Raw genomic sequence first — 25,136 nt, 5'->3', positions numbered from 1 at the left:
CATCTACAGATATCAAATGTGAAACTCTTCTGTCCTCAAGATGGATTGAGTCCCATGTGGATAAGAACCTTCCACCATTCTCTGTCCAAAGCAAGCTCTTGCATATTCCAACAGCTCTGAAAGTCCAATGCAGTTCTAAGGACTTTATGTCATGTTAATCTTGGTCTTCCTCTGGGTCTTTTACCCTCCATAGTGCTCTCAAATACCAGGTGAGGAAGTCCAAACCAACAGAGTTGATGCTTTTTAACTATATTGAGAATTACTGAGTTAGAGATATTCAAATCTTGCAGCACTTGTGCATTAGTCTTATGTTCTGTCCAATGTTCTGTTGATTTGCCTGAAACATTTCATTCAAACATTTCAAAAGCTAACAGTTTCCTCTCTGCTTCTTTTTTTAAGGTCAAGTTTCTGCTCCATAGAGAGCTGTTGGTAGTATTATACTTTTATATAATTTACAGTTATAGGAATTTTGTTTATTTTCCAAATTTTATTTAGTTTATTCATCATTGATTATGCTATGATATGTTATCACATATCCTATTTATATATATTTTTTAAATTTCACATTTGATATCCGTAGATGCTCTGTAGTCACTCCTGTATCTCACAGGGTTTTGGGAGTGAAACCTTCTACTAGAAAAGGTGGTAGGGGATGTCCTTTCCATACAGAGTTAGTAGGACAATCACAAATATCCATGCACATGGTGGGATTTGAACTAATCTGCTCTCCAGATGACGACCTAGTTGTCCAAGTGGTTAGCATATCTGCTCTCCAGCCTCTTGGTTGGAGAGCAGATGGGTTCAAATCCCATCATGGGCATGGATGTTTGAGGACGGAAGAGAATAAGAAGAAGGATATGTCATAATGTAGATTTTCTCAGAATGCAGGCATAAAAGGTGAGAACTGTCTGCTTTTATGATCTTCCTAAAATCCACAAAGGCAAGCCTCTCCACTCATCATAGATCGCATTGATTTACTGACTTACTCCCTTGCTAAATTTTTATCCTGACTGTTAAAATCCCAAATTGGTAATTTCTGCTGATTCTTAAAAAAACTCTTCAGATTTCCTAGTTAATGTGAAGAACTTATCTCTTCAACCCACAGATTATTTGTCAATATCCTACAAAAGCTCGGAACTATTTCTACCTTAGGACACAGAACACGATCTCTTTTAAATGAACCAGATGAACTCCAAAAAGAAATTGAACAACTTTCTCTTGTCTTTAAACAAAATGGATATTCTGAAAAAACAATTAAGAAATTTCTTCTGGATCCTCCTAGGCAGCGTACTACGGAAACTACTGATTTTAAAGGTAGCATCTCAATACCTTACATTAGTTCAGTCTCCAATAAATTGGCTAAAGTCCTTAAAAAATACAACATCAGAACGTTTTTCACTACACTCCCTAAAGTTCGTTCTCTTATAAGCCATCCGAAGCCTATTCATCATAACCTGAAATATCCAGGTGTTTACAAGTTATGGTGCAACTGTAATATTCCTTATTTTGGACAGACTAACAAATCTGTTGAACTGCGTATTGAGGAGCATGAGAGAGACATCTCCTATAAAAGATCACATGCATCTGCGCTATCCAGTAATGTTCTTTTCTCTAATAACCCTCATGATGATCTACAGAGTCACTCAGTTTGCTGGGATGAATCCGAAAACATTTTTCGCTGTAGTGATGAGTTTGAAAGGAAAATCATGGAGTCCAGAGAAATCCTCCTTAATCCTGAACATTTGAACAGAAATTTGAGTTATAACATCCCTGATGGCCATACTGCAGTTGTTCAATACTGGCGCTCACGAGAACCTGCAAGCACACATGCAACAAACAATAGCACGCTAGATAGAGCAACTTGAAAAATACAACGTTTTTGTGTCGATTATGTATTGCATTTTTTGCCTGTAATTCGCAGTTTTTTTTTGTAACTTCAATTTTTTATTACTGTGTTCTACCTTTAGTGGATAGCTGAAGAAGGCTGTAAAAGGCTGAAACTAGTTGTATCATTATCATTAAAATTTAATGTATATTATTATTTCTGGGGCAGGCAAAATAGCTGTAATTATAATAATTAAAATTTAATATTTTATCTCGGTTTAAAGTCATTTAAAATTTATTCTTTAAAATATATATATATATATATATATATATTTATATTATTTTTTTTCATCTGTATTATTATTATTATTATTTTTCATCTGCATGTCAATTACTGCATCTCACATACCATCATCATCATCATCATTATTATTATTACATGACACCTCCATGGAGTCCAAGAACTCATTGTGGAGGACACTCTATTCTACTTCACTAAATACATCTCACCCTCTCCTCTACTATTTAATTCTCCTAATACCACACTACTATCATCAACACCATCTACTGCCCATCATCGCCAAGAACAGTATTTTTTGTCTGTAAATTGCATGTGTTCTGAAGGCTGATTTGTGTGTGTGGGATGAAAAACCAGAGTTTCTGAGAGAAAAAACCCTGCTACCTCCATATGAGATCGGCTAACTCACTGTTAATTGAAAAAGCCCTATAAGATTCCCTCGTAATGGTGAGAATTGAACCCAGGTCTTTTCCAATCGAAGGACACAATGTTCTGCTGTTCTTTCAATTGCTACGAAGGCAATCATGCAGCTCATACTGTTTTTTTTAAATACTCCACTGTTAACATTCTACCTTGTATATATAAACTGCCTACCACTCAACATGACCTGTAATTTCAGGTTGAAATATCTGGTTAATAAAGTTTTTACTTTTATTTTTATTTCTATTCATTTATCCTTATGTTTACGTGTAGACAGTTCTCATCATTATGGCATAAGTAGCTTGTAAGCAAGGCATAAAAGAGTTTATATGATAATGATTTCTGAAAACAAAAGAGTTTATATGATAATGATTTCTGAAAACTAGTAAAACATATCTCATATATTTAGTACATTTTTTCAATTTTAGGATCTGCATTTCATGCAGATCCTAAAGCTAAATGAAAACTTTCCTTGACTACCAACAGTAGGATACATATTAATGTTTTACAGGCTAATTAAATTATCATTATTGAAATTTTAAATGTATATGAGAAAGAGTACAAATTTGAACATTACTGGATATCATAGAGGTAAGGATGATTTCAATATACAGTACTGAGTTTAAAATTGCACCACAAAATAGTATGAGATTGGGGGGGGGGGGGATGTGGTGGATAAGTAACCAATAGTATTCATGAAAATATGAAATGGCGATCATAAAACATAAATTAACAATTTAAAAGAAAAAGAATCAAAAAACTATGAATTATTAAAAAAAGTAAGAAATAAAAAATGAAAAATGTGTAACATACATGAAAAGCAGTGTGAATAATGGTGTGCTAGTAATTATGGAAAAACTGTCATCCAAAAAACTATATACAGTGCGTCTGAACACAAACGACACATTAAATACCTCCATTTTGGAAAAACCGGCCTTTCAGACCATGCAATCCAGGCATACCACAGAATTGATTGGAAAGGTACCAAGTCCCTATACTGCACCAAAACCTTCGAGAGGAAATTTAAAGAAGTATGTGAAATGCTCAAACACAATCCTAACTTGAACAAAAATTACGGTCTAACCATTCCAAGAATGTGGAGGATCCAGTTGCAACGATTATAGCAACCAGAACAAGCCAAAGAAAAATCTCAATACAAGAAGACTTGGTAAAGTTTTTTTTTTTAAACATTCAATAACAACCTGAACTGTACAAGTCCAGAAGAAAATCTTAGTATTAGCAACCTGAACTGTACAAATCCAGAAGAAAATCTTAGTATAGCAACCTGAACTGCACAAATCTAGAAGAAAATCTTAGTATAGCAACCTGAACTGCACAAATCCAGAAGAAAATCTTAGTATAGCAACCTGAACTGTACAAATCCAGAAGAAAATCTTAGTACGGGAGGACTTTAGCAGGGTTTATTATGTTTTTTTTTTACCACAAGAGATCAGGCTAAGTAAAAGATCAATTAACAGCATAGATTCAATTTACCTTTGTAGAGTGCAAGAGCATGTAGCTTGTTTTCATATACACATGTATCTTTTTTATGATGACTTCAATACAGGGGTCGAAACGTCAATTGTTATTTTATTAATAATAAGTAAAATAATAATTTCAACATGTATTTTTTGTGTCCCTAAATTCGTAAATATGAATGACTTTTCGCTGTTTGCCCTGGTTTCCTAGCGAAAACAATGGGGGGGGGGTGGCTTGTTTAACCAGGCAATGCCCCAGCTGGCATGAAATTCTGTCATGTTGTACCATCATTTTTTATTTTGGTTTAAACCAATATGAATACAATTTGGTCGGCTAAATCCCAAATTGCCAGCCCATCCTCGTTTGTTCAGTATCCAGGTTGATATCTAACAGGTTGCACCACGAGAAAGTGAGGACTGGACATTAGATCAGAAGCCCTGATCAGTTTTCCACATTCTTTTAAAGGCTATGTGGAGGTCTCCTCTCAGTTATATAGCTTTGACCCTTAAGCACCCCTGGATAAAAGATTACAGAATATAATTTCTTGCAAGTATAATTTAGCTTCCTCTCTGGTCATAGTGGATGTTTTCCTTTCATCAGATTTTTCAATCAATTTTCTGTACCCCAGGGCTCTTTACTTTCACTACACTCTTCCTCCTATACCAATGATACTGGCACAAACACATCAAGCCCCATTGCTGATGACAATACTCTCCACTCCTTGTTTTCATTTTCAAAACCTCATTGTGCTCAGATAATTCCTGCTTCAAGATCTTTTTAAACCAATGCCTTAAAATATTGATCTTTAAAATGATTTTCCCATTCTAGAGTGAGATGAGGATGGTAAATTTTAATGCCACCTAAACACAGTCCTGTCTCATTTCCTGGAAGAAAGATCATGCCCCATTCTCCCTCACTTAAGATATTCAGTTTTATCTCCTTGGGTTGACTTTCACATGAAGCCTATATTGGCACAAACACATCAAGCCCCATAGCCTCTTCAGCCTTCAAAAATCCTTGGTATTCTTTTTCATTCAAAACAGCATTTCTCCCCTGCTTGACTTCTGACACTTTATAAAGCCCAAATGCACCCAATCTTAAAATACTGTTCCTACTTTTGGGATTGTGCAACCAAGACCTCCCTCAGGATGCTTGATATTGTATTCAGAAGAGAATAATTCACTTAATTGATGACCTCTCCCTCATTGCTTTCCCACAGATGCTCTGCGGGTGCTCTGCCACTGAACTGGCCACTACTATTCCTCCACTTTCCTCTACTCATGCACGAACAAGAATAGCTGCGGGTCAATACCCATATACAGTTCACCTCTAAAAATGACCAAACCAACTTCTCATCTTCCTGCCTCATGACCATATTTTCCATATTTTTTTCCCAATGATTAAGTCTTCAGCTCTTCATGAAAAACATCAACAAATTCCTTTCTTCTTTCTAACCACTTGCCCACACATGACACTGTCTTGTTATAAGTCTTGGGATTTCTCATGTGAGGAGTGGATATTAAAAAACAAGTACCAATGGAAAAGCTGCTGCAAAATGCTATAAACATGGCATAAATGGAATTTATATTGGAACTTACATGAAACATTATATAGAACAATATATCCTATATTACAAGATGATTATAAGATAACAGTCAGAATTGAAAAATGTAGAGGAACATAGTTTAATGTAAAACCACACAAGGATGCATGCTATTTTCACTGTACCTATCATCTATAGAATCACATTATAAAGTGACATTAAACCAATAATTACTTCTTTTTTTTATAACTTAGATGGTACCGTATTAGGACTTTAGTCTTGTGTTGCATGCTGCAATTACTTATACTAGCCCCCACTGTTACACCGAATTGTGGTTGTCTCGCATTTGTAACAAACTTTGTTTGTGTGCTCTGAAGATGCTGGATGTAATACCAGCTAAATATTAGCTTTTAAGTTAATAAATAGTTATTTTTTTATCAATCTGTGTTTGCATCAATACCATTTAAATCCAATTCAACAATTACTAAAGGAATTTTATGGCTTACACATGTAGCAAAAAATTACATAGAATTTATTCAAAAACTCCAATATATTTCATCCAACATTATGTGGACATTGTCAGGGAGAAAGACTGTTAACTACATTCAAAGAATGAATCAAAATAATTATTTTAAATATTAAAATAAATAAATAAATATTTAAAATAATTATTAACTTAAAAAAAAGAAAAATAAACTTATAAAAAATTAATAGTGATTACTTCCCAAAACTTAGATATTAGCATACAGTCTGATTGGTTCAGGTTCAGATGATTTCTTAGCATTTCACATTTCAAGGAAAAGATGACTGAATTTGAACTTGTGGAAGTGAAGAAGTTTTGTCTAGTTCCAAAGAACTCTGTACCTAGTGTCAATAGCATGAGAACAAGGCCAGATTCCAATAAATATAATATAGTCTTCATGTTCCTCACTTCTAATCAAGGCAGAGCAGCGAGTCTGTCCAAAATAGGAAAGATGACATGAGTAGGGTACTTGATAGACACCTGGTAAGGAAAGAGGTTGCAATGTATCCTTTATTGATGGTAAGAAGGAAGACAGTTTCCAAGCTGGTTTGAAGAAAGCATATAGATTGAATTTATGGAGAATACTCGCTATTTAATCTGAGGTTCCTTGTGAAGTTTTAAAATTCTTTTCACATTGGATTGTAGTCTGGTAGCAGAATGATAATTATCAATAATTTTTTGAATAGTAGTTTTGTTGTATCCATTACATATCAGACTGTTTTCAATTTTATTCAGTTCATCTAACAAAAGGGAATCAAAAGAGCAGATCGTATGAGCTCTTGTATAAGACTCTTAATAATACGTGATGATTTCATTATAAATGAAGATGGGAGGATGAGTGAATGTATCTGCCAGTAAAGGTCGACTTCCGATAAATTGAAAATTCCACATGACTTTTGTGATTACGAATTATTAAGGTATCCAAAAAGGGTAGTTGGTTATTCATTGGATTCACATTCAATAGTCCCACCTCTTTACTTTTGTGTACTAGATCCCAAATCATTTTATAATTCAGGTGGAGTATTGGCAAAAATAATGGCTACTCCATGGAGTTCATAGACTCATCGAGGGAGGCCCTAAACATCTTGCCAAGCACTATCCAATATTTGCATGGTATCTATCATACTCTGCTTTGAACTCATTCACAGTCATGACACCCACAACAGACTGGCAACCTATATCACTCATTCACCACTCTCCAAGCAAAAAATCTAGTTCTAACACCCTTGCTAACTACACTCTTGCTCAATTTCCAAGAGTGGCCACTAATTCTCCCACCATGTGAGAGAATTAGTGGCCTAATTCTCCCAACATTTCAGACCTGTTCTGAAAAATTTCCTCTGAATTAATCTTGTAAAAACAATTCAGTAATTTGCATGTCTCAATCATATCACCCCTTTTCTGCCAGTCAACTAATGTCTGTAACCCACAAATCTTCAACCTGTTCTTGCAAGGTTCATTCCATTGATCTGCTATCATCTCAGTCACTCACCTCTGGATCCTCTCCACTTCTTTCTCATCACCAAGAAATCCTGGCACCCAGATCTGTGCACAGTAGTCAAGATAGTGTCTTATCAAGGCTCGATAAAGAGGAATAATAACCTGCTTGTTGAGCCTTGATTGTCTTTGTTTGTCAAAGTATTCTTCAGTAACCAAGTAATCCTATGAGTTGCTTTAGCCACTTTTGCAATGTGCCCCTAAACTTTAACTCCCTGTCCAAGAACACTCCCAAATCTCTGGCTTCGTCAATTTCCTAGAGTACAGTTCCGTCAATGCAGGATACAACTGGTAATCTTTTCACCCAAAAATGCATAAATTTACAATTTGTCATATTAAACTGACATACATTTTCCTTTGTCTAGACTTCCAGTCTATCCAAATCATCCTGCAGAATTTTAACATCATCCGTATTAACTATTGCTCTACCCAGGTTTGCATCATTGGCAAACAACTGAACGGTTCCTCTCAGATCCTTTCTTATATAATGTAGCAGCCCAAGAGCAGAGCCCTGTGGCATGCCACTAGTCACAGGCCTTCTTCTTCTGGACTCTACTCCAGAATAAACTACTCTCTGATATCTCTCCATCAATCACCCTCCTATCCATCTCACCAACCCTATATCCAATCCCATGTGCTGCAATTTGATTAGAATTCCATGTGGTATCCTGTCAAAGGCTTTTGCAAAGTCCAGCAGTATCACTATAAACCCATTACCTTTATCCAACTCGGCTGTCACTGTATTATAAAACATGAGCAAGTTATTAATTCATAACCTACCCTTCACAAAATGATGTTCCCCCCCCCCCATATAGTATCCCATTTCCTTCTATCCATTCATGTATTTTGCTTACAATCAACTTCTCCACTACTTTGACAACTCCTGATATGCTGATCGGTTGGTAATTTGAGACATCGGTCTTGGAGCTTCCTTTATGCAATGGGACTATTTTCTCCTATTCCCACCCCCCTTGGAACTAGCCCAGAATGGAGACTCAGATTAAACAATTCTCTAGCACCTTTGATAAAACTCAAGCTAGTATACCATCTAATCCATTCCTATTCACATTAACATTCTGTAATATGCTATGCACCTCCATTTCATTTACTACAGTTCCCATAATAAGTCTTTGTCTCTTTCATTACTGCAATATCTCCATGAACAGTTCAACTCAAGAGGATGATATACTCTTGCAAAGTGTTCACTTAGTGATTCTACTATTTCAACTGATTCAGTTACCTCCATACTATCGGCATTCATTAAAATAATTCTGCTATAAATATTCTTCCCTTTATTTGCAACATATTGAAAGATCTGTTTGGGATTATCTTTGGCTTGTACTGCTAATTTCCTTTCACACTCTGCTTTTGCCTTCTTACCACACTGGTTACCCTTCTGGCCTGTACTTTGTACTGCTCATTTGCCTGCTGGTCACCTTTCTCCTTGAATTCCCTCCACTACTTTTTTATTTTTTTTGTGGCTCCAGCTTAATGATGATATTCATCCATTTAACTCCCACTTGAATTACTCTCCTAACTCTAGGTATGCAAGTCTGCCATTACTTCCCTCAAACACTCCTTAATCACTTCCCATGCACTATCAATATATATCAATACCCCAGCCCTTGCAGTTTCACATGCCATAGCACTGAAGAAAGCAATCTCTTAAGCATGTCATACTTACCCTGTAATTCCAAATATACCTCCTCTTAACTGAAAATTCCACAAATTTAGCTACCTCCTCGGTTAGGACCATATGATCACTCTCACTAATTGGCAGCAGCATGGTCATAATGGTTACAGACAAATTCTCAGATGCAATTACTAGATCTAGCATTCTCAAACCTTAGTATATTCCATTGCATGCTGTCTCAGGTAATTATTCCTTAGTAACTATATAAATTCCATTTCCTTCTTCCCATGTGTCCTTTCCTCCTTCCAATCTATGTTCCTATAGTTGAAATCCCCCATAATTACCCACCCTCCACTCATTGATCTTATTTGCCAATGCATATTATCCCATCATCTGTTCCATCCCCTGGGCTATAAAAGCATCCAACCGTATATTTTGTTCTGCTGGCCTCTACCTCACACCAGATAGCTTCAAATGTGCTATTTTCACTGGCCTGCAGTTGAACTTCTACAGTCTTTGGTTGCATTTCATTGGTTATCATCAATAACACTCCCATGCCCATTCTTTTCTCTATCACCCCTCCCCCCCTTAACACACTATACCTTTCACATTCTATCCCACTAACCATATCTCACTAATTCCAATTACCTTTGGCCAGGATGAACTAACCAAAACTAAAAAACTATCCCCCCCCCATTCTGACTGCTCCTGGCATTACTGTACATGAAGTGCAAAACAAAGATGGGTAAGGCAGTTGCCATTAATTTTTATTCCTTTTCCATCAAAATTCATTGCTAGAAAAACTTTCTAGTACTGCATTAAAACGTTTTTGGTGACATGGTGTCCCCTTGGCATACTGCTTTCCTAATTTTGACAGGCTTCATGTCTTCAAAAAACCTGAATGTTGCTATCTCAGTCTCAAAGACATTGTTGATAATTCTAATGCAGTTGTCATTTATGGAGCCAGACTTCAGGAAATTAATGATTGCCAATGTTCTTATGGAATCAAATGCTTTCTCATAGTCAATGAATGCCAAGCAAAGTGGGAGTCTGTATTTGTTTGTTCTCTCTCTATTAGTTCTCATAGTACTTGTACGTGATCCATGGTGCTGAAACCACTTCTAAAGCTTGTTAGTTTTGAAGGCACATATTGAGCAAAGCACTTTCTCCAGGCAGCATGACAACATTCCTATGATCACCATGTGCTTCAGGTACCACTATGGGATCACCCCCCTCACTCTCCCCCTGCCAATTTTTTTATGGGAGATTTTGAAAAACAAGCTCTTGACTCCATCCCCCCTCAAACCTTCTATCTGGATGTGCTCATGGCCCAAGCACATTAGTTACTTTTCTATGTCACCTCAATAGTCTTCATCCTAGAATTCAATTTACAATGGAAAAGGAAACTAATAATAGTCTGGCCTTTCTAGATATCTTGATCACCCACCTATCTAATGGTAATCTGTCCTTTTCAATATATAGAAAACCCACTTACACAGGCAGATAAATTCACAGACTTTTCCATCATCCCCTTTCCCAACAATATAGTGTCATAAAAAAACACTCACCAATAGAGCTTATACCTTTGTTCCGAGACCTCTCTTGAAACAGAACTCAATCACATACACCACACTTTTCTATCTAATGGTTACAGTTCCCACAATATCAAAAAAAAATTAATCATTCCCCCAATCCACAACGTTCTCTTCAAAAAGATTTTAGTAATGCTGAGGCACATCAGAAAAAATATCCAGAATCTTAAAGAAATACAATCTTTGCACTTTCAATTTCCACTTAAAACTAGATACCCTTATTCACTCCACTAAAGACAAATTCCCTTCCCTCTCAGTTCCAGGTGTATATAGAGTCCCTTGTTCCTTCAATTTAATCTACTATGAGCAGACAGGAAGATCAACTACCATCTGAATGGAAGAACATAATAAATACATCTGCAATCATGACTATGGCTAATCTGGCTTTGCAGACCATGCTTTGGATACAGCTCACAGGATCAATTGGAAAAAGACCCTCATGCTCCATCACATTAAATTTAGAAGAGAAAGATGCTTTTTAGAATCTGCTGCTGCTCTTAAAACTCAACCTAATTTAAATAAATATGATTGTATAAAATATTAATGTTTATGTAATTCTTCCATCACAAAGTATTAGTGTTTCCAAAATTTACGGGGAAACACTAATACTTTGAGATCCCAGTTTACATTCTAAGCTGCTGACAGGTGTCCATAGAGGGTGCCCCCACCTAGTCAGACTTCTATTCTTTCATCCACATGTTTCAGTTAGTTTTGTGCTGCCTTTGTGTGTGTTATGTCTCATTTTGTATTCCCTGCTGATGTTTCTGTAACTGAGATGAAATACTGAAAGCATTAAATACTATTTTTAATCATTTTCTACTGTTGTTTCACTCCATCAAACTTTTATCATGAGTTTTACAGGTCTCCTCTATCCCCTTTTTATTATATTGATTGAATTCTCATGGAGTGGAGCAATGCTACAATGATTATTTTACATAAAAAGAATCAATGCATTTAGTAAATAATTGGGGAACTAATGTCTCCACCTCCAGATTAGCAGCTTTTAAGATGTCTGCAGTAATACCATATTCTCCTGGAGCATTTCCTTGGCCAATTTCTCAATAGCATGGGTAACTTTCTTTGATGGAACTGGTGATGCTTTTTCCTTAGGTATGATTTTTACTGTACCATTATAATCTTTACTGTACAGTCTTCCATAGAATTCTTCTACAATATTCAAAATGTCTTTTCTATTTTTAGAAACTTTGCCATCATTTGTAAGGTCAATTATTTGCTTCCTTCCATTTCCCAGGTGATGCAGGTGTTTGTGCAAGCTGTGGTTATTCTCAATAAGCTCACAGTTGTACTTTCTTATGTTCTCTATTATACATTTCCATAATCTTGTGAAGTTCAGCACACTCTACTGCAGATTTTCTTTGTTGAGCTTCACATTTCTTTCTTTGGGCATAAGTATTTCGGTCTTTTCTGAAAGCTTTTTTTGCAGGTTTTAGTTTCTTTGCCTCCTATCTTTGTGGTCACTTCCATCTATGTTTTGGTAATCTTCCTGTTAATTGTTGTTATAGTTCGCCCACCGATTAGAGATCCTTCGACACTTCTGCGCATCTCAGAAAAAGGAGACTCCATTCCGAATATAGGGTAATCAGTCCGTATGTGTGATGAGTTGTTTATTATTACCGGTCGGAAAATTAACTTCTCTTTTATGATTATTGTAGTTAACTATGTTGCTTGTATAACAGTTGGAAAATTTTACCTATAAAGCACGTGATTTCGCGTGTTGGCGACTAATTCGGAGGTCCTTCGTTTCTTTCTCCCCTTCAGCATGAATCGACCATTCTTGGAAAGACGCGAAGCAGGGACCTACAAACGGTGGGCGAACTATATGTCATTTTCTTTCCCCCCCTCTAAAATGTTTTCTAGTAGTGAGAAAAAGTTTTTGAGTTCCAGCTGAAATGCAGCAGTTGTTAAGATCTTGGAGAAAGTGAGGGACTGTATACAGCATTGGGCAGATGAGGGTAATGTTATCTGTGAGAGTCAACATGGATTTGTTAAGGGGCACTCTTGTTTTAGTAATATGCTGCTTTTTATAATAAAGTTACAAGAGCAGTAGATGGGGGGGAAAAGCATATACTGCAGTTTTCTTGGACATTTGACAGGGTGCCACATGATAAACTGATATTTAAATTGCAGCACATGGGTTTGAATGTCAGGTTGGTCAACTGGATTAAGGATTAGCTGTCAGATAGGTATCAGAGAGTTGTGTATGGTGGGACAGTTTCAAGGAGGAAGAAGGTTACAAGTGGGGTCCCACAGGGCTCCGTACTGGGACCTATATTGTTTAACATTCATATCAATGATATTGTCAGTGGATTGCAGGGGAATATTCAGTTGTTTGTGGATGATGTGAAGCTGGGAAGGGTTATTAGTATTTGAATTCAAGAGGATTTGAATAAGCTAGACAGATGGGCAAATGAATGGGGGTATCAGTTTAATGCAGCAAAATGTAAGGTCTTCAGGTTTGGGATACATCGATGGGATGCTACATACTCTATTGGAGGATCAATACTTCAAGAAGTAGGGAAGATAAGAAGTCTTGGGTTGATGACATAGAAACCTGAAATTCGGGGGGGGGGGACATATTGTAAAGGTGGTGGAGGTAACACAGAGAATTGCTGCAATAATGAGAAGGACACTGACCTGCAGAGATAAAATGATTATCATTCTGTTGTATAAGACTCTGATCAGACCACACTTAGACTATTGTTCTCAGATTTGGTCTCCAGGAATTGAAGGGGATAAATTAATTGTTGAAAGGGTACAACTGCAGATAACAAAGATGGTTTCAGGACTGTACAATGTTAATTATGAGGATTGGCTGAGGGAATGTGGACTGTAGAGTTTGGTGGATAGGAGAGGTGATATGATTGAGACTTTTAAACTGTTGAGAGGTGGTTACAGGGTTGACACTGGGGAGTTCTTTCGCTTGGTTGAATAGCGGGAAGGAGTAATGACAGGGGGCCATCCCTGGAAGTTACGGAAAGAAACTGTGAGCAAGAGGGTGGGGAGTGGTTTCTTTGCATGGAGGGTGGTTGAACCATGGAATGCATTGCCTGATAGAGTAGTGAGAGCGAGAAGGGTAAATGAGTTTAAGGAGTGGTATGATAGACTTTGTGTTTCCTAGAAGGGACCTCCCGTGATGAGTCTTGATAAACTTTGTGTTTCCTAGGAAGGACCTCCCGCGATGAGTCTTTTGACTGCATGGAGGCCTGAATAATAATAATAAAAATAATAATTTACTATGTTTCTAAATTATGTGTTCAGGGACATTTTACATCTCACCATTTGATCACTGCCTGTACTGAATTTGTTAGTACAGGCAGTGATCAAATGGTGAGACTTGGATGATATATTTTTTGTTAGTTAAAATGTAATCTATTTCACTTGTCTCTCATTGGGATGGTGCCAAGTCCACTTCTAGTTGTTTTTTTTTTTTTAAGTAGGAGTTCATAATGAATGAACTCCTGCTGTGGTGACAGAAATGACACATTCATTTCTGTCACCACAGCCAAATTTACCACGATGTTTCAATGTCATATTATTGCCCAATCCTTGCATTAAAGTCTTCCATAATAATTTTAGACTGTGATTTTCTTTTGTTACTCAGATGTTGGATTTCTTCATAGAAAGATTCGACTTCATTATCATTATAACTTGTGGTTGGGTGCATATCCTCAGATAAGTTGTAATTGATGTCTCTTGGATACCTGGATCACTAACTTTGCCACTTTATGTGAGGAACTTTCAATCTCCACAATACTGTTCTCCAGCTTCTTAGTAATAGTAAATCCTATACCATTATGGCACCCACTGACTGTGTCCTCTATGTAGTTCTATAAGGTTTTCTCGTGTGCGTGTGTATGGGAATACTACTACTAATAATAAAAGCTATTTAGGCACTGTGTTCAGTAAGGTGGCAAAGTAAATATGGAAGCAGACAACAGAATAAACAGAGCTCATATGATTGGGAGTCAGTTTAATAAATTTATATGGAATAAGAGAGAGAGAGAGAGAGAGAGAGAGAGAGAGAGAAATTAATCAAAACTAAACTAGCAGTATACAAAAAAATGCTTAAACCTTTTTGACTCCTAGATGGCAGAATCATATGAAAAATAAAGAAATTACAAAGGACATTCTTAGAATTTAAGAATATGTGAGAAGAGTTAATGTGCAGTGGTATGGTTTAAACAAAATGGGAGAGGAAAAGTTAGAAAAACACATATTTAAGCCAGAATGGCATGAGAGACTCAGAAGACCAAGATCTATGTTTGCAGTGCTTTAGAAGACCAAAATATAAGAGCTGACAATATTAGAGACCCAAGTAACATATTAATTTGGAAGAAAACTGTTGATAGGAAGTCAGTAAAAATGTAAACCTAATTAAGTATTACCATCCATGCGGTTAGCTGAGTGGTTAAGTGCTCCGCAACCATATGCCTGGGAAAGGAGTGTCCTGCGTTCAATTCCGTCACCGACATCAGGAGCTAAGGATCTTTCTCAGACATAGCCAAGTTAGTCAGTCTTGGGCGTGGGCTGCAGGGTTTTTCTCCCCAGTTCATCTGGGGTTTTTCCTCCCACAAAGCAGGTAAACCGGTCTTAAGAACACAATGCTTCACAAACAATTACACCATGGTTGAGCATGGGGCAACAACCCCACCTCACAGTGAGTTATGAAACCCAAAAATGGGAGGCCAAGGCCCCAAATGGGGCTGTAGTGCCAAAAAGAAGAAGAATTAAGTATTACTATCATAGCACCCTGTATCAAGAATATATCATTCCCAGATATGTAACATGAGGATACATGTCAGGAAATGATGATGATGACTAATACAAATACTCAGTGCTTTTTTTTTTTGCAAAATAATTAGGTAATGGTACTCATTCTTTGCTAGCAGGAAAAATTTTAAATTAAAAGGATATGAAAAGAAAACGGAAAAAAAAATTATTTACTGATATTGAAAGTTTAAACTAATTTTATTATATTTACTGATATTTTTATTTTATAGTGCAATAACTTTTGGGAATAAGATCTGCAAATTAAGTGTATACCACACACAGTTCATTAAGCATAAATCTATTGCACAAATATATAAAAATCGATGAAATTATAAAAAAAGTTTTATATAGCAAATGTGTTAACAACAGACATACTGAAAACTGTAAATTTCATCAAATAACTAAGTTTATTTGCATACTAAGTAAACATTAAAAAAATACTGAATATTACAAATTTCTAAATGTACCACATTCATATGTCACATGTCACTGTTAACAAAGGTGATATATGCCATACTGTTGTGTACTGTCCCAAAAAAAGCACTGCTAATACTATACATATAGACTAGCACCTGACAAACTGAGTTTGAAATGGGAGAAAGGGAATGGATAATAGATTACTGGCTTGGATATAGGGACAGTTTTTAGTAACTGCTTTAACCTCCCTACCAGCTGAGGTGGATGAAATGGTGAGACCAAATTGCACTTCTTATCCATGTTATTCAACAGGTGTTACAGAATCGTATCCAGATTTAGCTGGACATCTATAGGCGTCATGGCCGGTTGGGGTATTAATATAGGTATGTAAGCTGACATATTTAGAAATATTAAAGATGAAAATTTAAACTTACATGAAATAAATAAAATTACACAAAAAAAATTACAATATAATAATCATAGTCCGTGCAGTTAGCCTAGTGGCTGTGCACTTTGCAACCATATGCCTGGGGAAGGAGTGTCCTAGGTTTGATTTCCGTCGGTGACATGAGGGCTAAAGGACCTCAGCCATAACCAAGTTAGCTGGTCTTGGGCATGGACAGCAGGGTTTTTCCCCAGTTTATCCTGGGGTTTTTGATCCTACAAACCAGGCAAACCGTCCTTGAGAACTCAACACTACGGACAGAGGAAACACTGGGATGTAGAGCTGACCACCTTATCCTGTGAATGGTTTGAGGTCCGATGATTAATAAACCCTCGATGCCTCAAGGTAAAAGAGGGTAAAAGGAAGATGAGATAATAATCATATTAGCTGTAAAATTTTTATCTAAGTATTATAAGCATCCTCAGTACAATAACAGCAATGGAACACAAAATAAAATTACAGTAAAATAATCAATTTCAAAAAGCACCGCTACAACATCAACAGAACAACAGATGGTCGGTGTAGTAGATTCCTTATAGAGTGGTTATGTAAGGAGAGTTGAGGCCTTTCTACACTGCCCTGCCAAACTTAAACAGATCTGATGGCCTTTAGTTATCTGCTTTATAAGGAATATTATTATAACATTTTTTATGCAAATTCCTGATTATTATATTATTGAAATTATATTTTATAATAATTGGAAATTTACTGACTGTCCGTTGTCCTATTCATGTTTTTTTTTAAACTCATTCTTAATTGTATTTTGTGAACTAGTGTTATTATTATACTCAGGCTATCTGTGATACTTAGGTAAAAATTTTACAGTGAATTAATTTATTTCACGTAAGTTCAAATTTCTGTCTTTAATTTTTCTAAAAAACGTTTTTAGTAAATTGTGTATGGAGGAGGATGAGATGGAGTCCCATGAAACTGTAAGGACAACATAATTTACATGTTGATATAAATGATGCTATCTACTGTTTGAAGATATTCAACTAGGAAACTATATCATTAACATATAAATTATTTGTTTGTTTGCAAATGATGCAAAACTGCAGGTAGTAGTGTAGTAGTAGTAGTGAATTCTGATGTGAAGGTATTTCAGAAAAAAATGTGAATAAGTTAATGATGGTAGTTGGATGAGGGAATTTGCACTGTTTTCATTCTTATCAAGAGTAAAGCTGTACAATTTGGCCAAAACAAGTGGAGTGTAACCTACTATACTGGTGGAACTACACTCAAGAAATAAATAAGAAATAAATAAATGATCTGGAAGTAATGGGGATAAAAGGCTTCAGTTTGGAAGTGGATGCTGATAAGTTGGGATAAAAAGCTGAATGTGTTTTTATATCTCTTACCCATCTGGAAAATAGGGAAATGTTATAGAGGGTTCAGAAGAGCTCAGATTTTATTAGAACCAGGTGATATTGAGTATAAGTTGAGGAGTGCAGTTTGAAGAACTGCAGATATGAAGAGAAGAGAAAATATGATTGAAATAGGATTTATATTCATAAATCCTATTTCAATATATCATGTCATTATATAATGTTAGTTGTGTTGTGCCATTCAGTCATTTTCAACTCATAGTAATCTTGTGAACAAAGACTCTCCATCTTACTCGGCCTTTTGTCATTTCTTTCAGCAGCTGTAGGTTCAAGTTGGTAAGTTCCTTTATGTTGTCCATCTAACTCTTTTGTGGTCTTCCTCTCCTTCTTGTGCCCCCAATCTTCCCCAACATAACTGGCTTTTCCAATGATTCATCTGCTAGCATAATATGTCAAAAGCACATTAACTTCTGTTAAGCAATCATTGCCTCCAAGGAGCATTCTGTCTTTATACTTTCTACAACCCTCTTATTAGTCATTCTTTCAGTTCATGGGATTCTTAATAGTCTCCTCCATGCCCATAATTCAAATGAATCAATTCACTATCTTTCTTCTTAATAATATATATATATATATATAATAGCAAGGGAGTAAAAAAGAGATTTTCTATTTCGAAAGTAGTAGGTTTGGGGACTGAATTTCTACAGCAAGTAGTAATTCACAAAGGATATCAAGGTAAGGCAAGATGCATATTGTAGTGTGTAGCTTGGAAGGACCCGTATTCTACACTGAGTCTAAATGACTACACAGTGCTTTGTATAGTCATTTAGTTGATAATATCATTTTGTTTAGTCATCGAATGACTAAATACCTGGAAATAATACTATATATAAAACTTACTCTAGATGCGTCTTCTGCAGTTCTCTGTGCTTCTTGAGCAATATCTCTGGCTTCAATTGCATTTTGTTCTGCTCCACTGAGAGCATCTTCAGCAATCTTGGTCTTGTCTTCTGCTTCCTCAATTCGGTTTTCAATTATCGGCACTTTCTCAAGAGCGGCAGCAGCTTCATCTTCAGATTCTTTTACTCCTTTAGAAAATCCTATAAATAAATGAGAAATATTTAATATTAATTATGAATAATAAGACAGTGCAAGCAATGATTAATAAAAAATATATATATAACATTATTTTTTGACTTTATTGACTTTATATACATAATGCTTGTACAGCTTAGTCAGAAGTGATATTGGTTAGAAAGAACTGGATTCAAATACCAATCTTTGCGAAGGGTGTTCATTTGAAAGTGAAATGGCCAATCTCATACAGAAGTGGCTAAGTTTTTTCTCCTCAAACTTTTTTTTTACACAACAAACAAATCAGCTAGAGAACATGAACATGGCATATCATGAAGATAGGATTACCTGCTATCATAAACAAAATAAGATTTATAAATAACCAAGTTACTTTGTCATAGTAAGCAGTGGGCCAACTGCAGATTTTATCTGCAGTTGGCCCACTGCTATAATTTATTCACAATAATTTAGTTCATTTATCTACCAGTCATGGTAAATTAATGTTTTATGACATTTGTGTAGTTTTAAGATGTTTTTGTGTCTATGAAACATGTTTATTTCTTTAATGGAAGAAACATGAATTTTATTTTTTAAAAAAAAAAAAGCACATTTAATTACTTTCCTTATGTTTTGCTATAATTTCAACCAGTGTTGTGTTTGGTTGGTTGGAATCACAGCTAGAGCAATAAAATTAATGAGATCAATCTATATTATGTATTATGTCTGTTAATTGTGTGCATGCTTTCTGGCTGATTTTTATGTTTTGCGGGATGAAAAGCTGCCTCCATATGACAATGGCTAACTCATCTTTGACTGAAGGGTCCTTATAAAGATTTCACATATCCTAGATGGCATTCAAGCCAGGACTTTTCAAGGATAAATATAAAGGGCATCATCAGAGCAGGAGTCAAGAAAATTTATATAGATCATTAGAAAGCATTACAAAAACTGATTCAAGTATAATAATAATGTGGTGAATATAGCTGAAAAACAGGACATACTATTATGTTCCTATTGAGGAATGGCAATTTCCCATATTCTTAAGGTGGTCATTAAATCATTATTGTTAGGTACAGATTATATGTATAGAAATGCTTAGGTGTCAAATGATGTTTTATGATATGAACAACACAAAGAGAGGAAAAAAGTATATTCATTAAACTCACAAATATTCTGCTACTGGTTTTCTAACCAGCATCATCAGAACAGAATTATAATTGTGATAGGCACACAGCACTAAACTACACAAAAAACAATTTAAATTGTAACTCACAATAAAACTAATGTCCTTACATGCCCCCCCCCCATAGGGTAGATAACCACAAAGTTAATTTAGAGAAATCAGGATATCAGGTCTTAAAATAATAGTTTCTCAGGATCTTTGGTAAATTAATGCAATCACACTTGCTGAGGTTGGGAGAGTGCTTCATAGTTGATATTGATTCAAAAATAGTCTCTGAGACCTATAACAACTTCTATGAAATAAAGATGTTTTCCTCCATCTGATCCTGTGTGAAGGAGTATCCAGAGCATGGTCTGCCAATCTTGACTTGCCATACGAATGATAGCTGATGTAATGTTTGTGAGTAGACTAAACTGCAAACACGAGGAACTTTATTATTATCACCCCAAGAACTCATGGAGTCAGAGACACATCTGGGAGGTCCTTTTATCACATACACAGCTCATCATACCATGCCTTGAACACATTCAAACACTTGCAGACCCCACACTCTCAGGCAAGGCATTCAATCATTTACAACTCTGCACAAAAAAAACCTGCCCCTCACTCCCCTATTCACACCCTCTTTATACAGTTTCCAGGGATGACCTTTGGTTCTCCCCGATCTCCGACTATTTTCTGTAGAACTTCTCTAGCATTGATCCTATAACAACCCCTTACCAACTTGTAGGTCTCTATCATATCTCCCCTCTTCCTCCTATCCACCAGACTCTGCAAATTACATCTTCTCAATCTTTCCTCATACTCGACATTTGAGAGGTCAGAAACTATCTTAGTCAGTCGCCTTTGGACCCTTTCCAACATCTCTTCATCCTTCTGAAAACCCGGTGACCAAATCTGGGCACAATAGTCCATGTGTGGCCTAATCAAAGCCTTATACAACGGAACAAGAATCTCCCTACTTCTACACGTCAGTGTCCTCAACATCGTTCCCAGAAGCCTTTGTGTTGTCTTCACAATTTTGGTGATGTGTCACCTAAATTTTAGATCCTTATCCACTATCACCCCCTGTATCTCTTATTTCCTCTACCTCCAACAATATATTCTCACCAAGCATAAATTCTGCATCCCATCTTTGTTTTTCAAATTTTAAAACCTTACATTTTGCAACATTGAACTAACATCTCCATTTCCATGCCCAATGACTCAATTTATTCAAGTCATTGGGCATGGAATTGTTTGCAGATGATGCAATTGTTTGCAGATGATGCAAAGTTAGGCCACAACATCTTCACTACTCTTCATGGTTTGTCCTAACTTTGCATCATCTGCAAACAACTTAATATCTCGATCCAAATCTTCACCTATATCGTTAATATAGAAGTTAAACAGTAATGGCCCCAAAACAGAACCCTGAGGCACTCCACTAGTGACTTTCCTTTTCCTGGATATCGCTCTCCCATACACAACTTGTTGATACCTATCAGATAGCCAGTCTCTAATCCAATGCCCTAATCTAATATCCAATCCCATCTGTGCTAGTTTGACTATCAATTTATCATGAGGTACTCTATCAAAAGCCTTTGCAAAATCTAAGTATATTACTGTATATCCTTCTCCTTTGTCCAAGGAAGCAGTCACTTTATTGTAATCAGTAACTAGATTACTAAAACATGACCTCCCCTTAGCAAATCCATGTTTTCCATCAAAGATAATACCATTGTTGTCAACCCAACTCTGGATCCTAGTTTTCACAAGCTTCTCCAACATATTAACCGCAACAACAGACAAACAGATAGGCCTATGGTTTGATGCTTGAGTTCGATCACCTCCTTTATGAAGTGGCACAATCTTTCCCTCCTTCCACTCCTTACGGACTTGACTGAGTGCAAGACTCATATTAAAAAAATATGTCAAAACAGGTGTCAACTCCCTGGCACATTCCTTCAGAATACGTGGTGATATATTATCAAGTCCCACAGCCTTATTAACATCTAGTTTACTCAACTCCCCATACACCTCTTGCTCACTTACAGTCAGTCTCTCCTCCCTATCATCTACTGCTCTCAATCTCTCCATGAAGTCACATTCAACATGGTCATTAAACTTGAACATTAAACATCAGATTAAACAACATGGTCATTAAACTTGACCATGTTGTTTAATCTGAGTCTCGGGTCTGGTTTAGTCCCGAAGGTGTGGAAATAGGGGAACATACAAAGACCAGTCAAGGAGGGTGATTTGTTTTGGTTGGTGAGCCGCTTCACATAAGACTCTCATTACAGGGTCTTATGTGAAGCGGCTAAAGAATTATCAGTGCCCTTGACCATGTTGTCTAATCTGAGTCTCGGGTCTGGTTTAGTCCCGAAGGTGGAAATAGGAAATGGAAATAAAATACAAAGACCAGCCAAGGAGGGTGATTTGGTTGGTGAGAGTAGCTAAAGAGAGGTATGAACAGCAGTTAGCTAATGAAGCCAAATAGAATCCTAAGGAGTTCTTTCAATATGTAGCCAGCAAAAGAAAGAATGATTATGGAAGGATGACATTGATAGGAGAAAATGGTATAAAGACAGCTGTTGCAGAATGTGTGGTGGAGATACTTAATGAGCAATTTATGGAGGTCTTTCGATCTTGTGAATGTGACTTCATGGAGAGATTGAGAGCAGGAGATGATGGGGAGATAAGGTGTCAACTCCCTGGCACATCCCTTCAGAATACATGGTGATATATTATCAAGTCCAACAGCCTTATTAACATCTAGTTTACTCAACTCCCCATACACCTCTTGCTCACTTACAGTCAGTCTCTCCTCCCCATCATCTACTGCTCTCAATCTCTCCATGAAGTCACATTCACAAGATCGAAAGACCTCCATAAATTGCTCATTAAGTATCTTCACCACACATTCGGCAACAGTTGTCTTTATACCATTTTCTACTATCAATGTCATCCTTCCATAATCATTCTTTCTTTTGCTGGCTACATATCGAAAGAACTCCTTAGGATTCTATTTGGCTTCATTAGCTAACTATTGTTCATACCTCTCTTTAGCTACCCTCACCAACCAAATCACCCTCCTTGGCTGGTCTTTGTATTTTCCCCTATTTCCACACCTTCGGGACTAAACCAGACCCAAGACTCAGATTAAACAACATGGTCAAGGGCACTGATAATTCTTTAGCCACTTCACATAAGACCCGTGCCGGTATACCATCCAATCCCACAGATGTATTCACATTAAGGTTCTGTTATAGACTATTCACCTCCACTTCATTCATCACAATTCTCGTATAAACTAATGGTTCCTTCATTCTTTCAGTGTCACCACCTGGATGATATACTCTTGCAAAGTGCTGACTCAGTAATTCCACTATATCGACTGATTCAGTGACCTCCTTACCATCAGCATTCCTTAAAATCATTTTGCCATGTACAGTTTTTTTTTTGCTTGCAGTATATTGAAAGAACTATTTGGGATTCTCTTTAGCTTGCATAGTTAGTTTCCTTTTGTAATCCGCTTTTGCTTTTCTTACCACACTCATTACCTTTCTGGCCTGCGCTTTATACCGTTCGTGTGCCTGCAGGTCACCTTTCTCTTTAAATTCCCTCCACAATTGTTTCTTTTTTTTTTTTTGCAGCTCAAGCTTAATGGTGATATTCATCCATTTAACCCCTACTTGTTTTACTATTCACTCTAGGTATACAATCAGCCATAACCTCCTGTAAATGCTCCTTGACCATTTCCCATGTTCTATCAACATCCAACCCTTGCAGTTTTACATGCTCTTAAGCTTGTCATACTTGCCAGCACGGTAATTCCACATATATCCTATCTTAATCGAAAATTCCACACCTTTAGCCACTTCTCAGGTCAAGACCTTATGATCACTCTCACCAATAGGTGGCAACATGGTCATATTCATTACAGTCAAATTCTCAGATGCTATTACCAGGTCAAGCACTCTCAAACCCTTAGTATTTTCTATTACATGCTGTCTCAGATAGTTATCCCTTAATAATTGAATAAAATCCAGTTCCTTCCTCACATGTGTCCTCTCCTCTTCCAATCAATGTTACCATAGTTGAAATTCCCCATAATATCCCCCTTATACACCCAGAATGTTCAAGAGAATGTGGTTGATATATCATAGAAAGTATGAAGGTAGCTAGCTGAATGAAAGGTTTGAAAGTGACATGAAGATCATTTTTGCAGAGAAATTTGGCTATTTTTTTCTGATGTATCCTTAATATATGAGATGGGAATGGTTTTGCATGATCCTGTGTGTTGGGTGTTTCAAGGATGGGGGGGGGGGTGCTTCAATTTTATCTATTTTATATAGACTGTAGCCATTAGCTAAAAAAATGCTGTAAAGGTCCCTGAGCTCAGTTTCAATGGGTATGTCATTTGAACCAATGGTCTTGGCACTGTCAGTAAGTGTTTTGAAGATGTCATACTGTTGGGAAGGATGGTGGTGTTATTGTTTATGTAAATACTTTCCTGTATGAGTGAGTTTTCTATAAATGGAGAAGGATAATAGGCCATAGACAATTGTTACTTTCTTTTCTATGGGGAAGTTTATTTTAATGCATTGGCTGTTAAGATGCACCAAAGATGTATCTAATGTGTCTGGACTGTGAGGCCAAACAGCAAACACATTATCAACATAGTGCAGTCAAACCACTGGTTTAAGTGTAGCTGTGTTGAGTGCTTGGTTTTCAAAATGTTCCGTATAGAAGTTTGCTAGAGGGGAGAAGGAAGGGAACACATTGCAGCCTCATCCAGATATTTGTATATTTTTCCTTTCCATAAGAAATAACCTACACACAGTGAATGTGAATAATTCAATTATGTGTGGAGGGAAATATGGTTTAATGGTTTAATAAAGTCTCTGTCAAAGGTACATTAGTGAAGAGTGAAGTGATATCGAAACTGACCATGATATCAGTTTGGATGTGGCTAATATGTATACAAACAAAATTCAAACCTACCAAGAATAATATTCATGCTTAATAAAATTATGGGCAAGATAAACTGGGAGCTATGCTCTAGAGATGAAGAATGGCACTTTTTCAAACACCAATTTAAGTCCCA

General features: G+C 36.5%; 1 protein-coding gene across 1 annotated transcript in view; it reads right to left on the bottom strand.

The window, feature by feature from the left end:
• The window catches only part of LanB2 (laminin subunit gamma-1), a 403,913-nt gene that overhangs the window by 36,762 nt on the left and 342,015 nt on the right, over positions 1-25,136 (bottom strand). Inside the window, exon 23 of the mRNA XM_090405827.1 lies at positions 18,688-18,887. Within this exon, the coding sequence (XP_090261953.1) occupies positions 18,688-18,887 (200 nt within the window). The remainder of the gene's footprint in view (positions 1-18,687; positions 18,888-25,136) is intronic.

This window comes from Typopeltis vanoorti, chromosome 15, assembly GCF_054136105.1.
Source record: "Typopeltis vanoorti isolate ZY-2024b chromosome 15, IOZ_Tvanoo_1.0, whole genome shotgun sequence".
NCBI classification, from domain to species: Eukaryota; Metazoa; Arthropoda; class Arachnida; order Uropygi; family Thelyphonidae; genus Typopeltis; species Typopeltis vanoorti.
Note: the sequence above shows the minus strand (reverse complement) of the source record. Positions and strands in the feature narration are given on the sequence as shown.